Source organism: Apodemus sylvaticus, chromosome 18 (assembly GCF_947179515.1).
Source record: "Apodemus sylvaticus chromosome 18, mApoSyl1.1, whole genome shotgun sequence".
NCBI lineage: Eukaryota > Metazoa > Chordata > Mammalia > Rodentia > Muridae > Apodemus > Apodemus sylvaticus.
The window spans coordinates 70834251-70850767 of NC_067489.1; the positions used below are offsets into that span (position 1 = coordinate 70834251).

At 55.3% G+C, this 16517-nt stretch overlaps 4 protein-coding genes across 10 annotated transcripts in view; 3 read left to right on the forward strand and 1 right to left on the reverse strand.

The window, feature by feature from the left end:
- The window catches only part of Fkbp8 (FKBP prolyl isomerase 8), a 10319-nt gene extending 10200 nt beyond the window's left edge, over window positions 1-119 (reverse strand). The window contains exon 1 of the mRNA XM_052161918.1: window positions 97-119. The gene's annotated coding sequence lies outside the window, so the exon portion shown is untranslated. The remainder of the gene's footprint in view (window positions 1-96) is intronic.
- The window catches only part of Kxd1 (KxDL motif containing 1), a 12114-nt gene extending 3382 nt beyond the window's left edge, over window positions 1-8732 (forward strand). The window contains exons 1-7 of one of the 6 annotated variants that reach the window (XM_052161920.1): window positions 205-222; window positions 726-817; window positions 2212-2291; window positions 3345-3469; window positions 5123-5275; window positions 7315-7361; window positions 7950-8732. In XM_052161920.1, coding sequence (XP_052017880.1) covers window positions 778-817; window positions 2212-2291; window positions 3345-3469; window positions 5123-5275; window positions 7315-7361; window positions 7950-8182 — 678 coding nt within the window. In that variant the 5' untranslated portion in view covers window positions 205-222; window positions 726-777 and the 3' untranslated portion in view covers window positions 8183-8732. Of the gene's footprint in view, window positions 1-107; window positions 223-441; window positions 818-2211; window positions 2292-2518; window positions 2611-3344; window positions 3470-5122; window positions 5276-7314; window positions 7362-7949 lie in introns of those variants that run through there. The other 5 variants (XM_052161926.1, XM_052161923.1, XM_052161925.1 and 2 more) reach the window with 5 other exon arrangements.
- Window positions 8733-10434: 1702 nt separating this feature from the next.
- Window positions 10435-12464, forward strand: Uba52 (ubiquitin A-52 residue ribosomal protein fusion product 1). Of its 2 annotated transcripts, none has more exons than XM_052162311.1 (4): window positions 10435-10519; window positions 11211-11324; window positions 11458-11544; window positions 12212-12464. In XM_052162311.1, exons 2-4 carry the CDS (start codon window positions 11222-11224, stop codon window positions 12406-12408), a joined length of 387 nt encoding a protein of 128 aa, XP_052018271.1. In that variant the 5' UTR covers window positions 10435-10519; window positions 11211-11221; the 3' UTR covers window positions 12409-12464. The 2 variants fall into 2 exon arrangements, with proteins under 2 accessions (XP_052018271.1, XP_052018272.1); XM_052162312.1 differs by having other exon boundaries at window positions 10454-10519; window positions 11214-11324.
- A 1337-nt stretch (window positions 12465-13801) lies between these two features.
- Window positions 13802-16342, forward strand: Rex1bd (required for excision 1-B domain containing). The gene is made up of 5 exons (XM_052162310.1): window positions 13802-13918; window positions 14000-14082; window positions 14680-14884; window positions 15563-15639; window positions 16130-16342. The coding sequence occupies exons 1-5, from the start codon at window positions 13847-13849 to the stop codon at window positions 16200-16202; spliced, it is 510 nt and encodes a 169-aa protein (XP_052018270.1). The 5' UTR covers window positions 13802-13846; the 3' UTR covers window positions 16203-16342.
- The last annotated feature ends 175 nt before the right edge of the window (window positions 16343-16517 follow it).

The window sequence follows — 16517 nt, forward strand, 5'->3', positions numbered from 1 at the left end:
CTTAAGCCACGTTTGGGCACAGCGCATGCGCGTATGTTGTCCTGCGCTCGCTCCTCGTTTGACGTTCTTACTAAGTCTTCTACATCCCGGACCTACCTCCTTCTAGCTGCGAGTACGCGCAGGCTCCTAGGCGCCCCGACAGAAGGCGCTCGTGGACGCTTTGTGATGACGTATCGCGCGGGCGCCCTCCCGGAAGCGCGAGCTAGGCCGCCAGATGTGCAGGTGCCGAGACCTGAGACACCGGGGCCGGGGCTGGGCGGGACCGCAGGGCTCCAGGAGGCAGCGGCGGGGAGGGAGGACCCACCCTAGCTCTGGGAGGACACAGCCTCGGTCTTCCCGGATTCGCAGCGACAGCGTGGGCCAATCTAGATGGGAACCCTAGTTGTGTGATCGTCCGCAACCAGGATCCCTGAGCGGCTGGGAGTGCGCGTATGCCTCAGTTTCCCTGCTCCAAGGGGCGGGGACTCCGTGTTTGTTTGAGCCACGCCTTATCCGGTTTGGTTCTCTTTGTTGTTGTTGTTGTTTCCCTCTTCTGAGGGAAACTCTGAGTTTGGCCTCAGAGTTGAAGTCCTTAGAGCACTCGGGCGGGACGACTCCTTGTGCTCCTACTTGTGACCTTGAGGCGCAGAGCCATTCCAGCCTGCCTGGCATTCTTGGGGAGAGTTAGGGTTTTTTCAGATGATAGCTCAAATTAGCCTCCAATTCCTGTTATCCTCCTGCCTCAGCCACCCAAGTACAAGGAGAAATTCATTACAATTTTGAGACCATCTCCTTGAAATGCACCTTCCTCAGCCTCTCAAGTACTGGGATGACAAGCGTGAGTTACCCCACCTGGCGTGTGTTGAATCTTGTTTTGGGTCAGGGTCTCATTTGTCCCAGGCTAGTCCGTACCTCACGAAGTAAAAGATGACCAGGAACTTCCGATTTCCCTTCCTGTCTTCGTTAGCACTACACCCGACTCATATTTATTAATTTAGGGACAGTATTACGTGTCTCAGTCTTGTCTTGCACTCACTGTGTAACCCAAATTAAATTTAATGACAGTCTTTTAGTCACCTGAGTGCCACGATGGCAAACAAGAGCTGTCTCAGCAGGCTTCTTCTGTTTTAAAATAGGGTTTCATGCATCGTAGGGTGGCCTAGATCCAGTATGTACCCAAAGTGACCTGAAGTCCTAAGGGACCCAGGGCTTCAGCCCACGACCAGAACTGATTGATACCTGATCTAGAACAAAATCTCTGGAATTAAAATTCTCCATGAGAGATGCTAGCTGTTAACCTAGTTGTTGACTATGCCCGTTAACCACAAGTTGTTTTTCTTCTTTCTTAAGACAGTTTACAGTCTATTTTGGGATATGGGGGCATGTACCTTGTTCAGGGGACAGCTTGCAGGGTTTTTCTGCCAGGTGTGGAGTCCTCAGTTTAAACAGCAAACATCTTTTAGGCACTAGTCATCCATCCATTCTTTGCTTCCTTTCTTTCATCTTTGTTTTGGTTTGGGGTTTGGGGTTTTGTTGTTGTTGTTTTGTTTATTAAAGAAAGCATTTAATTGGGTTGCTTATAGTTTAGATGTTTAGTCCTTTATTTTATTTTAAATATTTACTTATGTACATGAGTACACTATTGCTCTCTTCAGACACACCAGAAGAGAGCATCACACATGGTTGTTAGTGGTTGCTGGGAATTGAACTCTGGACCTCTGGAAGAACAGCCAGCGCTCTTAACTTCTAAGCCATCTCTCCAGCCTTTTGAGACAGGGTTTCTCTGTGTAGCCCTGGCTGCCCTGGAACTCACTCTGGTCTCAAACTCACAGAGATCTGCCTCTGTTTCCTGAGTGGAGTTTCTAGAAGATGCAAGGCTATATTACACTAGACAGATTAGGCCACAGATTCTTTGGGGCTTTGGAGGAAAGAAATGCAAATGAGGTGATTCCCAGAGACAAAATCTATATTAACTCCATTCTTATGACAATCAGAAGCAGGGCTGAGTAAGGCCACAGGCCCGCTTGTGTGGAACTTGTGTGAGGCCCTGTGTTCCAGCCACAGCAATTTGACAAGAGATGGGCCAGCCTGGTCTACATAACAAGTTCTAGGCCATCCAGGGCTACAGAGTTAGATCTTGTCTCAAAAAATTAAATATGTGTAGTTTTATTTTTTGGGTATTTTGTTTTGTTTTGTTTCATTCTGAGATAGGGTTTCTTTGTGTGGCCCTAGCTGTCCTGGGATACCAACATGGTGGAAACAGAACCAACTTCCAAAATTGCCCTTTGATATCCACATGCATACCAACCACAGTACGTACATGCACTCATAAGTATGTATAAAAGCCAGGTGCCAGCCTCAGGAGGTGAGGCAGGAGGATCAGGAAGACAAGGCTGTCCTCAGCTGTACTGTAAGCTGGGACCACTGTGGGCTACATAGAGAAGCGTTCCACCTGCCTGGGCTACGTGCTGCTACCCTGTCATTTTTTTTTTTTTTAAGATTTATTTTATGTATATAAGTACACTGTTGCTGTCTTCAGACACACCAGCAGATGGCATCAGATCCCACTGCAGACGGTTGTGAGCCAGCATGGGGGTGCTAGGAATTGAACTCAGGACCCCTGGAAGAGCAGTGAGTGCTTCTAACCTTTACGCCATCTCTCCAGCCCATGACCCTGACTTGAAGGGAAAGTGCGCTTGCTGCATTAACTCGGCTGAGAACATGTTTAGGGACCCAGGCTCAGTCTCTAGACCCAATACACAGCGCTGGGCTCAGTGATGGTGAGGGGGGCAGGGATAGGGAGACGCTGGACCCGCAGAGATGCCACAGAGCACCTGCTGGACAGGAGAGGACTGCGCTTTGGTGTCTGTGGCCACCTTAGCTGGCCCAGGGTGTCTGACACCCTAGGCTCTGTATCCAGCAGGAAAAGCAGTCTCTGGAGTCTGTCCTCTGCCGTGTGAGCACTATAGCACCTGGGCTGTCCTCAGAAAGCACTGACCTGAAGTTCAGGTGCAGTGACCACCTTGCAGAGCCTAGTGTGGGCCGTGAAAGGAGACATGACACACCCAGCTGTGCCTGTGGAGAATTTCAGGGTTTGGCCCCGTGTGATCTGTGGAGGGTGGCGGAGTGAAGACCTCACCCTTCAGCCCTGGGTAGCTGCGATCTCCATCCTCCTGCCTCAGTTTCCGAATGCAGGGATCAACAAGTGTGCTACCATGCTCGGCTCTCCAGGCTCATGTTTTCTGGGGATGTGTTCCTGTTAGGCTTCCAAACACCCCACATTTCCTGCTGAGGTGATGTAGTAGGGGCCATGATGGGCGGCTGACATCTAGTGCTGACCTCACATTCTGTTTCTGTCATTTCAGGTATCGGAGGCAGTGGAAAGAGAGATGGACAGCCCAGACTCAGCTTCAAGGGTCTTCTGTGGCCGCTTCCTCAGCATGGTGAACACTGATGACGTCAACGCCATAATCCTGGCCCAGAAGAACATGTGAGCAGGCATGGGAGGCGTGGGAAGATCCAAACCCAGCCCAGAGATGTGACAGAATAAAGAAAAGAAGCCTTGGCACCGGATCGGCCCTTGGAGCTGTGCACGGCAGGGCCAAGTGGTTCTGTCCCCAAGCCGGGGCCAGGAGGGCTGGAGGGACAGGAGTGCTCAGAGGGGCCCAGTCTGGGTGTGCAGGGAGCCTTGTTCAGGCGGCTCTGCCGCTCACTGGGACAGCTCACCCCGGATTAGCTCGGCCTTGGAAGGTGACTTGGTGATGAGTGTGTGCCAAGCACGCACACGCCCAAGCCCATTGGAGTGGCCAGCCTCCCAGCTCCGTGGGTATGACACAGCCTGCAGCCAGATGCCGCGGCTCCTGGGGCTCTCTGCCTCGGATTGTTTACTTAGTTATTTTCTGTTTGGGGATTTTGTTTTGTGTTTTTTAGGTTTTTCCACCATGACCAGGACTCTCTCCTGGCTCTTTAGGTTAGGTTCAGATATAGTCATGTAAAGTCCCAGACTGACAGTGACAGAATCCAATGGGAACCGTCCTGGCCATTGAGACTGACTTGGAGTTTACACAGTGTAAAGGAACAGTCAGCTTGAGGACTGAGTGATTCTGAGAAAGGCTATCAGCTTACCATTGATGTAACAAAATGCAGGAGGTGGTACCTAACTGAAGAAAGGCTGCTGGGCGGTGGTGGCGCACACCTTTAATCCCAGCACTTGGGAGGCAGAAGCAGGCGGGCCAGCTGAGTTCCAGCCTGGTAGAGTAAGTTCCAGTACAGCCAGTGCTACACAGAGAAACCCTGTCTCGAAAAAGCCAAAAAAGAAAAGAGTTTTCTTTTTTTAAGAAAGAAAAGAAATGGAGGGAGCGGTTGGGTTCCCAGGACCCCCTTCTCTGTGCACACCAATGTTCTATCACCTCCCCACATCACACAGTGCTTCAGAATATTGGCCTCAGGAAATATTTAAAATCTAAACCTTGAAGATAAAGTGAGCTGGAGAGATGTAAAGTAGTAATAGCCTGGCAGCTCCTGAGGAGAGCCAGGGGCTCCCGGCACCCACAGGCAGCTCACAACTGTGGTTCATGTTAGAGGGGACCCATGCCTCCTGGCCTCCGCAGGCACTATGCAGCAGAGAGGCAGAAAAGCCAAGCCCGTAATAGAACCTACGTCCAGGCAACCTGTGTCCGGGCGGCCTGGCGTGGCGGCATGCCTGCTGCTCCTTCATCCCTGAGCTCCCAGCCAGCCGAGGCTACAGAGTGAGATACTGACTCAAAAAATATTTTTTTTAAATGGTCAGCTAATAAAATAAAAATGTCAGCTTTGTGGCTGGATGTAGTGGCACAAGCCTGTGACTGTAGGACTTCTCTAGAGGCAGTGTAAGGTCACTTACAACATGGAGTCAGTCCCAGACTAGGCAGCATCCTGTCAGAAGAACTAATGCACAGTAAAGAACTCCCTGACAGATGCAGGATGCAACAGAGTCCCTTTGAATAGGGCTTCCAACCGTGAGTAGGAGCTGGGTGACTAGAACAGTAAGACAGAACTCTTCAGCCCTGGGCTCTAATTGAATGCAGAGGCTGTGACTGTCAGGACTTAGCTCGGGCTGAGGGGGCTCCTAGGCCTGATGCAGACTCCTTGTCTTCTCCCCTAGGCTGGACCGCTTCGAGAAAACCAACGAGATGCTTCTGAACTTCAACAATCTGTCCAGCGTGCGGCTGCAGCAGATGAGTGAGCGCTTCATGCACCACACCCGCACCTTGGTGGACATGAAACGGGATCTGGACAGCATTTTCCGAAGAATCAGGTAGCCCCTACCCCAGAGTTCCTATTAGCCCTTTCTGTCTGTCACCAACTCTAGATGTCCAGCACCTCCACTCTGAAGCTATGCCTGTCACCTCCTAGACCCCCCAGGGACCTTTGCTAGCCTCTGCCTCCTTAGTCTCTTCTGAAGCCACACCTTTCCCCTTAAGTCCTTGCACTACTGTCTCCTCACTCCCCTTGGAGGCCCCCTCCTCTTCTCTCCCCTGGCTCTGCCCTCTGCCTTCTCCAGCCTGGGGAATTCTGGTTGTTTTACAAGGCAATATGACCTCTGAGGAAGTGATCTGTAAGTAGTGAATCCCCCCATTCCCCTCACACCCTTTTTTTGAGGCAGGGTTTCTCTGTGTAACCTTTGCTGTTCTGGGACTCCCTCTGTAGACCAGGCTGGCCTCAAACTCAGAGATCCATCTGCCTCTGCTTGCTGAGTGCTGGGATTGAAGGCGTGGGCATTTAAAAACCCATTGTGACTGTCCCTTTTATTTGGTATCTGTACTACATAGCTGGCCAGATAGGCTGGCCAGCAGAGCACCAGGCCCCGGTCCCTCCTAGCTAGAGGCAGCTTTACTCTTGGTCCCACAGTGGTGCCGGCTCCTGGACCAGGATACCCATGTCTTTGGCACTCAGCAGGCTCCTTTGGGTGTACTTCACAGCCTCACCATCACTGCAGTGGACACAGCAGCCAGCTGCCCAGAACCATAACAGCCAAGGCCACGGGGTCTCGATCAATTAACCGATCAATCGATTGCATGTGCCCTTTCCCTCAGCCCAAGCTTCCAGCCTGAGGACCTAAAGGGACAAAGGAAACTCTCCTCAGAAGTCTGGACATGGTCTAGACCAGTCTGTTCCAGTCTTTTGATTAGTGGCTGTCCTGAACCTCAGCTCCTCCTGCCTGTGCCTCTCTAGTGCTGAGGTGCTCTGCTACCGTCTCCTAAGCTCCCTCTAACACCCACTTTAGCCCAGAGCACCAGGCTTGGGGATTAGGTAGGAGCTCAAGGTCATCTTTAGCTGCAAAAGAATTTGAGAGCCCCAGGCAGTGGTGGCGCACGCCTGTAATCCCACCACTCTGGGAGGCAGAGGCCGTGAATTTCTGAGTCTGAGGCCAGCTAGGTCTACAGAGTGAGTTCCAGGACAGCCAGGGCTACAGAGAAACCCTGTCTGGAAAAACAAAAAAACAAAACAAAACAAACCAAAACCCCAAAGCATGAGTGCTTTGCTGCATACACATCTGCAGGCGAGAAGAGGGCGTCAGGTCCCCTCATGGACGGCTGTGAGCCACCGTGTGGTTGCTGGGAATTGAACTCAGGACCTCTGGAAGAGCAGTTAGAGCTGGGTGTAGGTGGTGCCTGTCACCTGGGCTCTGGGGCCTGCTGACCTGGTTCATGGAGGCACAACCAAGGCAGACATGGACTGAGAAGACCCAGTGTCGCTGACCACATGGCCTGGGGGCTGGGAAAGGAGGAACAAGTACAGATATCTGCCATCCGCTCAGGGTGCAGCCTGGGCCTCCTGTCACCTAAAGGCTGCTGGGGCCAAGCCTCGAGTGTGAGGAGGACCAGTGGGCATGGGACAGCAGGAGACAAGTGCCCAGGAGAGCGAGACACAGGCAGGCAGGAGTCCGGAGACACAGGCAAGAGGCCTGAGACACAGGCAGACAGGCCAGAGACACAGGCAGACAGGCCAGAGACACAGGCAGACAGGCCAGAGACACAGGCAGGCAGGCCAGAGACACAGGCAGACAGGCCAGAGACACAGGCAGGCAGGCCAGAGACACAGGCAGACAGGCCAGAGACACAGGCAGGCAGGCCAGAGACACAGGCAGACAGGCCAGAGACACAGGCAGACAGGCCAGAGACACAGGCAGACAGGCCAGAGACACAGGCAGGCAGGCCAGAGACACAGGCAGACAGGCCAGAGACACAGGCAGACAGGCCCGAGACACAGGCAGGCAGGCCAGAGACACAGGCAGGCAGGCCTGAGCCCAGCGAAGCTCTGCTGGTGACTCATCCCTGTGTCCCTTCTCCACAGGACACTGAAAGGCAAGCTGGCCCGGCAGCACCCGGAGGCCTTCAGCCGTAAGTGCCCCATCTGCAGTAGGCCTGGACAGCTGCCTATCCAGGGTCCCAAGGGTGGTGGGTGGTGGCTGTGCAGGGGGCGCTGCAGGGCTGCAATGTCTGTCTGGAGGCTGGTTTCAGGAATGACTAGTGAGTGTTCTCATACCAGACTGTCACCCTGCCTAAGGCTCTCAAATTCTTTTGTAGCTAAAGATGACCTTGAACTCCTGATCCCTCTGCCTCCACCTAGAATGCCAGTACTAGGCTGTCACACACCCAGCCAAACCCGGCCTCTGCCCATACCTGCCAACCTGTGGCTTTTGTTGGTTTTGTTTCCTTTGAGACTTCCGGGCAGGGTCCCATGTGCAGCCATAGTTAGCCTCAGATTGCCCCTGCCTGTCTGCTGTACCGGATGACACGGGCATGTTCACTCTGCTCACCCCACCCTACACCTGTGAGGAGTCCCTTCCAGCTGCCCAGGCCTCAGTTTCCTCCTCTGTAAAGTGGGCTGGGTCATGCCCCAAGGGTGAGATAGTTTTAGGGGCCACTCTTATAGGAAGGCTGGAGTCTGCACAGGCCACTTGACCAACTTGGCGGTTCCTTCCCCAGACATCCCAGAGGGTTCATTCCTAGAGGATGAAGATGAAGACCCTATCCCGCCCAGTATCACCACAACCATCGCCACCTCGGAGCAGAGCACAGGCTCCTGTGACACCAGCCCTGACACTGTCTCGCCATCCCTAAGTCCTGGCTTTGAGGACCTGTCACACATGCGACCTGGCTCTCCCGCCATCAACGGCCATGGGCAGACAGATGAGGAGGAAGAGAGCCGTGAAGAATAGCCTCCGCCACCGCCCGGGAAGGCTCAGGCGGCCGTGCTCCTCCTCGGGCCCCGGTCAGTCAGCCGTGCTGCTCCACTCTTTCATAGGCAAGGTCCCTAATCCCTGCCAGTCCCCCATGGCGGGGCCTCCCCATGCCAGCTCGTGTGCCCCAGCTGGGCGCGGGGCTCAGTACAGGTAACTTGGAGCTCAGCCTGGGCCAGCTTTCAACAGTGCTTCTAAGATCCCCAGAAACCAAAGCCAGGTTGCCCCCCACACCTGGGTGGGCACAGGAGGGCTGAGCTGGTTCCTGCCATGACAGCTGCTGACTCAGCTCTGCTCGCCCCGCCCTCTGGGGGTTCTTTTTCCTGTTGTGTTGAATTCTGGAGGACTAGAAGGCTCAAGATAGAGGCAGCCTTGGCTGTGGGGAGCTATGTTTCTCAAAGGTCCAACAGGCGTCTCCAGGAGCTGGCCAGTCACCTTAGAAAACAGCTGAATGGAATATTTTTGTACCTGATGTTTACAGATGTTGGGAAGTTATCAATAAAGACTCTGTTGTTAAAAGGGCACACTATACCAGCAGTGGCTTGCTTCTGTTTTGGGGCCTCACACTCTAGAATACAGGCAAGTTCTGGATGTCTCCAGGGGCCCCTGCTAGAGGAGACTGGCCAAACCCCAGACCCTGTGAACTACCAAGACCGGGCGGTGCCACATGGGAGTCCTGAGGTGTGCATGTGGGGTCAGAGAGCAAAGCCTGCTGTCCTGCACTGCCCTCTCTGAGAGTCTGTTTCCTGCTGAGGCCTCTCCCTGGCCTAGGGCTTCTGGTTTCTTTTGTCTAGACACAAGCTAGGATCCTAGAATCGCAGACACCAGCTACCACGCCATGCAGCTTTTACTTGCATCCTGATTTTGAACTTGGGTAACTTGGGTCTTCAGGCTTGCACAGCAGGAGCTTTACCCACTAAACCATTTTTCTAGCCTTGAAGCAGTCTTAAAAGATAGTGTCTCAGGACATAGCCTGGTTGCAGAGCCATGCCAGGCAAGCACTGGGTCCCAGGGCCCAGTAGCAGGGAAGCATTAAAAAGGAAACAGCAGCACCCACATGAAGGATTACAGTTGTAACTCCAGTCCTAGGACAAATGGTGCCCTCTATTGGACTGCATGGCAGTAGCCATTGTAATGGTACACATACATAAATAGCCAACACATTCATGCACATAAAAAATATTTTTCCGCCCGGGCGGTGGTGGCTCATGCCTTTAATCCCAGCACTTGGGAGGCCGAGGCAGGCAGATTTCTGAGTTCGAGGCCAACCTGGTCTACAGAGTGAGTTCCAGGACAGCCAGGGCTACACAGAGAAACCCTGTCTCAAAAAAACCCAAAAACAAACAAAAAAGCTGGGTGTGGTGGTACACGCCTTTAATCCCAGTCCTTGGAAGGCAGAAGCAGGCAGATTTCTGAGTTCAAGGCCAGCCTGGTCTACAGAGTGAGACCAGGCTAGCCTCGAACTCAGAAATCTGCCTGCCTCCCAAGAGCTGGGATTAAAGGCGTGCGCTGCCACCGCCGCCCTGCTTGTTTTCTAATACAAAGAAAAAAAAAGGTGTGGATTGAATGGGTAGGGCCCCGGGGAGAATCTGGGACGACCTGAAGGGAGGAAAACCCTGATCAGTTCCGTCCACAGCTGCTCTGTGCCTGGTGCCCTGAAAGCACTGGGGCATAGTTACGGACAAGGCGACGAAGCTCACAGGAACATTAGCTCCTGAGCGTCAGGTGAGTGTATTGTTTTTTTGAAACAGGAGCTCACTAGGTTGGTCCACTCTGACCACACTGGCCTTGAACTCCCAGAACCCGCGGCTTCTGTCCCCCAACTGGATCTTTTGCGTGTGCGCGCCGGTTAAAGTTGGCGAACAACTCGAGTCGGTTCTCTTCCTCCACCATGATGGTAAAGTGCATTTACTCGCTGAGTCTTCACTGGCTTTGGAGCAGCTTACTCTGAACCCGAGCCAGACTGGTAGGTAGCATAGGCTAGCCCAGTACACGTCGCAGTCCAGTTGCGGTGACTGCACAACGCTAGCTACACATCAAGTAAACAAAAACCTGTGTCCGCCGCGAAGGAAACTTCCGCAACAGCCGCTACCACTCACGTGTTACGGGCGGAGCTCCACCCGGAAGCGGGTCCAGACAGTCTGGCTTCTCTTGCCAGGACCCAACATGGCGCCTGGCGAAGCCCGGAGCCGGACGACGTGCGACGCGGATTGTGACGTCCACGCGCAGCGTGCTCAGTGCGCAGGCGCCCTGAGAGGAAACTAGGGGGTTTCCGGTTCCGCTGTCCTCTTTCTCTTCAACGAGGCGGCCGAGCGGGTTGGTAGCGGCTGCGTCGCCGACGGGCTGGCGGCGACAGGGCCGGGGCGGGAACGCGAGGGGGACCGGCGAGGCGACTGTAGGGTCCGCGGGCGCCGCCTCGGCGTCGCGCACGCTTGGAGGGACTCGGCCGCCGGGACCTGGGCGCGCGGCGCACACGCGGCAGTCGGGTCCGGGGCTGCGGGCGGGAAGACCCGGACCTCTGGCCTGGGCTACTGAGCGAGTTCTGGGCCGATCCTGGGATGTATGGAGTGCTCGGTTCCAGTGTTGGCCGCAGAGGGGTTTCAGGGCCAGCCTGTGCTAGGGGGCCGTGGCCACCCACGGCTGGGAAGTTTGCCTAGGTTAAACCTGCCCTAAAAGAAGCCGAAAATGTGCGTCGCGGTGCACCGCTCTCACTTCGGCACTTGAGAAGTAGATCGTAGTCTAGCTTGCCCTGCCGAGAGGAAGACTTTGCTGTTCGATCACTCAGTGGCGGCAGGGGACATGCTCTTGCTAGGGTGACATGCTGTTGGGTGGGACTCGCCACCCCAGCAGGTGGTGGTGGCTGGCTAGGGTGGGAATGCCGAATTTCAGTCCCCAGCAGGATAATGGTAGTAAAGGTAGCTAAGAAATAGGCAATCTTAGAAGATTACTAAAAGACGATGGTCCTCCGCCTTCTTAACATGTAACTTCTGCGTCTCCTGCTGCGTAGCAGACGCCAACATGCAGATCTTCGTGAAGACCCTGACGGGCAAGACCATCACTCTTGAGGTCGAGCCCAGTGACACCATCGAGAATGTCAAGGCCAAGATCCAAGACAAGGAAGGTGGGCTGTGCTGTTCAGGGCTCCGTCCTGGGGGTGGCCGCAGTGCCTAAGGACCTTGGTTGTCTCAGTGGGCGGGGTTGTCGACGCTCCTGCAGGAAGGAGCTATGGTCAGCCCGGTTTCTCTCGTGCACAGGCATCCCACCTGACCAGCAGAGGCTGATATTCGCCGGCAAACAGCTGGAGGATGGCCGCACCCTGTCCGACTACAACATCCAGAAAGGTAATTGCTGCGTTGCTTGACTGAAATTGTAGGCAGGTGCTGGCTTCAGACCACGGGCATGTTGTTCTCATAACCTCATGTACTTACTATGGGCATTTGGGATGGTTGTGAGCAAAGGGCAGAAAACAGCTTTTAGAATCAATTCTTTTCTAGCCTTGTGTGGGCTTCACCATGACCTGTGTATCCCTATCCACCAAACCTTTACTTCTGTTTTGTTGTTGTTGTTTGCTCTGAGGCTCAGTGTGGGCTCGGGCCCAGGCTGTCTGGAACTCCTTGTAGCTCTTGTTATCCTCAAGTCCATTGGAGCCATGCTGCTCTTACTCCCGTGTCTGTGTCCCTGTCACCCACCACACCAGCACACTCACTGTGCGTCTCTAGCACTGACCTGTGTGCCTCAGGTTAGAGGTGTGTGCGTGAGCCTCCGTGTGGAGCACTGGGCCGTGGGGTGCCTGCTGTGCTGTCTGTGGGGCTGGCCTCCACTGGACTGCTGCTTGCTCGTGACCTCTACAGTTCCCTGGTGCTTCTCAGATGCTTTCCATCAGCACCATAGTGCCTGTCTGCCCGCGGAGGAGCTTCCTGAGGGTGGGCTCCGTGGGCAGCCCCTCACTGTTCTGTGACCCTGACCTGAGCTGCCTGGGCGAGACTCAGCTTCTGTCCTCTTCCATAGAGTCCACCTTGCACCTGGTGCTGCGTCTGCGCGGTGGCATCATCGAGCCGTCCCTGCGTCAGCTTGCCCAGAAGTACAACTGTGACAAGATGATCTGCCGCAAGTGCTACGCACGCCTGCACCCTCGTGCAGTCAACTGCCGCAAGAAGAAGTGCGGCCACACCAACAACCTGCGCCCCAAGAAGAAGGTCAAATAAACTGGCCTGTGACCCTGGGACCAAATAAAGTCCCCTTCCATCGACTGGAGCAGTAATTGGTGTCCAAAGTGACTGTTCTTTTCTGGGGAAAGGCAGGGCGGGGTGGGGCGTGCTTCATGCACCTGAACTTGTGAAATGTTAGCAGTAAACACTGGTCCTGGGCCGCAGGGGGAGCCCACTGCTGTATGGGGAAGTGGGCTCTGGCTACACCAGACATCTTGTCTCAGCTCTCCTGTGAGAGCACGGTTGACCCAATCCACTCCATGCGCCAGTTAGGTTGCTGGTCTAATAAGAGTTCACTATCAGCCCTGTGTGTCGGGTTTGGTACCAGGGATCACAGGCACACACTTTACATGGGCTAGTGAGGCCACTTAACCTGTTGTTTAGTGTCAGGCACACTTTGGCGTGTGTAGCTGGGTACTAGGGGCCCCCAGACTGTCGCCCATCCCATCCCTACAGAGTGCTAGACAGGCTATGTTGATTGCAATTGACTTCAGGTATCTGGTTTGTCTTGCCATTTGAACGGTTCTGGGGGTTTGAACCCAGGTGCCAGTGGCTTCCAAGTACCCTGTGTATGTGCATCCACCATCATTGCAGTCCTCACCCCCCAACCCCCAGGCAGGGTTTCTCTGTGTACCTCTGGTCACTCTGTAGACTAGGCTGGCCTTGAACTCAGAAATCCGCCTGCCTCTGCCTCCCAAGTGCTGGGATTAAAGGTGTGCGCCACCACGCCCTGGCCATCATTGCATTCCTTTTTTTTTTTTTTTTCTGAGATAGGGTTTCTCTGTGTAGCACTGGCTGTCCTGGAACTCTGTAGACTAGGCTGGCCTCAAATTCAGAAATCCGCCTGCTTCTGCCTCCCAAGTGCTGCAATTAAAGGTGTGTTCCACCACCACCTGGCCATCATTGCATTCCTAATGTCACTTGGGGAAGGAACCTTTCAAAGCACAGACCACTTCAAAGTAGGCCTGGCTTTTTTATTTTGGGCCGGCCTCCAACTCTCAGAGATCTTCCTGCCTCCCCAGTGCTGGAATCAAGGGCATGCACTACCACTGCCATGCGTCTCATTTCAGAGGTGTAAACTGAATGGTTGTGTTCACTACATGCGGTGATATTAAAGGGGGCCTTAGGTGTCCTGCGGGTAGGTCTTCTGAGTGGCCTTGGGTCCAGCCTGGCAGCAACTCAGCCATTGATCCAGTCTTACCCTCAGCTACATTCGTTAACATCACCTGTGCAGAAATACTTGTGACCTTAACTTCGATTGTGACTACTTGATGCCCGCTTGTCGCGAGGATCCGGCGGATGTACACAGAGCCTGGAACTAACTAGTTCCTATAGAACCAGTTCAAAGGCAGCGGGTGCGCGCGGGTCGGTTGTGGACCTCCCGGCCGGCAGGGGGTGCAGCGGCCGTTCCCAAGCGCCACTTGACTGCGCAGTCATGCTCACCGCCGCGGCAGAGGTGCTGGCTGCTGTGGACGGCCCCGGGTCTGCGGAGCCCGCGTGGGCTTGGGTGAGGCCAGGTGTGGGTGGGACGGGTGCGAGGCGGCGGGATGGGTTCGGGGCTCTGTCCTCACGGCCCCACGCCCCCCAGAGAAACGCCCCGATCGCCACACTGGTGCAGAGGATCCAGCAGCTGCAGAATGAACGTGCACAGGCCTTCCGCCGTCTGGACCAGTGAGCCAGCAGGGCTGGAGGAGGAGGCGGGCCCTGGGAGAGCTTGCCAGAGGGGGACCTGCGGGGAACCTGCGGGGAGGAGGCTGGAGGCGTGGCTGGGAGGACCTGGGGAGGAGGCTGGAGGCGTGGCTGGGAGGACCTGGGTCGTGAACTTGGTCGGAAGAGGTTGGGGGAGAGCCGAGATCTGATCCTGGTGATGCAGGAGGGCCGCTGCCGGGAGCAGGGCGTACTTGGAGGCGAGGACTCTGAGGGGGGTAAAAGGATCTGTGACACTGAAACCTGTCCAGAAGAGTGAATCCCCTGGGGGAGGGGGGGGTTGGGTGGAGCTGGGGGTGTGGCCAGTAATAGCAGGTAGGTGTAGAGCAGAATGTGACTGTGGGCGTGGCCCCTCACCTGATCCTCGCTTCTCCGAGTACCCAATTGGGTAAGCTCTAGCCCTATCCTGACAGCAGGTCGCCCAGTCTGTGGGGTTCAGGTTTGTCTCCTTCGAGTCGGGGGTGGGCTGGGGGATCTTCCAGGTGGCGGGAGCAGGGAGCGTGGTCTGTGAGTCAGAGTGTTGGTTCTGCATCCTTCCCCCCTCCCCGCCCGCCACTGCAGAGCTCACCGGCAGTACCTGCTCGGTGATCAGCACCATGACTTCCCAAGTTACCGGAGTGTCGTGCACGAGGTGACCCAGACCTTCAGTGCTGCGTCGCGGGAGGTATTGGCAGTGGAAGCAGAGCTGGCGGGGCCTCGAGCGCAACCGGTGCTCGCCCGCCACGTGCGCAGCCTGCAAGAGCTGGAACAGACGCGCCTGGCCACGGTAAGAACACCACCTCTCTCCTTTAGAGTGAGGCCTGGGCCACAACCCAGTCCCAGCCACCCGACCTACTGATTTTGCCACGCACCTCTATGCATTTGGGCCCTCTCCCACTTTTTCCTGTCTGCCTACATTCCCTCCCAGGTTTTTGCTTAATTATACCAGCCCCTCTGTAAAGCTATCCTAAGAACCCCGGGGACCCAACGGAGGCTGTTTAAGTCCCTCTCCAACTCTGGGTTATCACCGTTGGAACCCACAAACTACTTCCACAAATATCCTCAGACACCATCCTCCGTCCTTGATCCCGATCCCAAGACTCCACGCACTCTAACCTTCCATCCCGGGTTAACAGAGGAGCTTGCCCACTGTAAACTCTTCGGTCTGGAACTCTTAGTGCAGAATGCCAAACTCAGCAGAGCCCCAGATTTATCTCAGTCCTAGAATTGTAACTCCCCGTCCTGCCACCGAGGAGGAGGCCACGCCTACCACACCTGCCGCCATCTCCTGGATTTTCCAAACTGTGACCATCTTCTGTACGTCCTTCCACAGGAGAGCCCTCAACACAGACCATATGCTGCTATCTCCCACTCAAGCTCTGCTCTTTCCTCAGGTCCGTCCACTCCTGACCCTCCTTCCCTCCCTGTGGCTTTTGTCTACTGTACCTCCCATTTCCCCCTCCAGGTGGCGCTGCTGCAGGTGATGGCGACACCGGGAGTGTCAGAACAGGACCCTGAAAAGTTGCGCCAGCTGAAAATAAAGTGAGCCCTGTTGGCCCCTTGGCCTGCCACCTTAGACTGGCACCTTGGGTCAGCCCAGTGCAACCCTGTCAGAGGGCGGGCACTCTGGCCTACGCTCTGGTGCTCCCAGATGCCTGCTTCCTAGGACGTGCATGCCTATCATGTCGCTACAGTTCCCACTGCGTTCAGGAGTTTGAACACGACCGCAGGCACACTTGCCCCCCTGTGTGAACCCCTACAGTTCTATTACAGGGCTCTAAGCACAAGCAGGCACGCACAAACTCCCCACTTTATTTGTGACATGCACCCCTCCCCCACCATGGCCTTTCCCATGAGCCCACTGTGACCCACCGAGCCACCCAGCCTCCTGGGCATGCTCCCAGGCTGGGCTTGAGGTTTGGCAGCAGGCAGGGGGCCCAAGGCTTGCCATAGCCCCCCTCCCCGCTAGCTGTGCAGCTCAGCTAATTCACCCCATCTGGGTTTTATTTATAGTTTCCATCCGCTCTTGTAGGGTAATTAAAACCATGGAGGCGATCAGCGAGGTTCTGCAGGAACTCAGGTTTGATGCCGAATCTGCCGAGTGAGGGCGGCTCCCCAGGGACCAGAGGAAGCCGGGAAGAGGCCCATGGCGTCCAGCCCAGCCCTGACCGCCAGCTGGCTGAGGTCGTGCCCTGCTGGGCTGCCCTCCAATGCGCCTCACGCAATAAAGAATTCTCCCACTGCAGCGTTCCCACCCGCTCTGTATGTTGGGATGGGTCGGCCATCTTGGGGGGAGGGGTGCTGCAGGGGAACAGGAGCAGGTGTAAGATTTCACACCCCCAAGGAGTCCGGGACAGGTAGTGTTCTCGAAAACCGCTGAAATGAGAGGTGGGGGAGGGGTGTACCACCCCCCACCCCAC

Excerpts from the sequence above, each read along its gene's own strand:
- Rex1bd (XM_052162310.1), top strand. The coding sequence starts at position 13,847 with ATGCTCACCGCCGCGGCAGAGGTGCTGGCTGCTGTGGACGGCCCCGGG. Across the intron at positions 13,919-13,999 it reads CGGAGCCCGCGTGGGCTTGG|AGAAACGCCCCGATCGCCAC; the intron begins GTGAGGCCAGGT and ends CACGCCCCCCAG. Across the intron at positions 14,885-15,562 it reads AACAGACGCGCCTGGCCACG|GTGGCGCTGCTGCAGGTGAT; the intron begins GTAAGAACACCA and ends TTCCCCCTCCAG.
- Uba52 (XM_052162311.1), top strand. The coding sequence starts at position 11,222 with ATGCAGATCTTCGTGAAGACCCTGACGGGCAAGACCATCACTCTTGAG. Across the intron at positions 11,325-11,457 it reads CAAGATCCAAGACAAGGAAG|GCATCCCACCTGACCAGCAG; the intron begins GTGGGCTGTGCT and ends TCTCGTGCACAG. Across the intron at positions 11,545-12,211 it reads CGACTACAACATCCAGAAAG|AGTCCACCTTGCACCTGGTG; the intron begins GTAATTGCTGCG and ends CCTCTTCCATAG.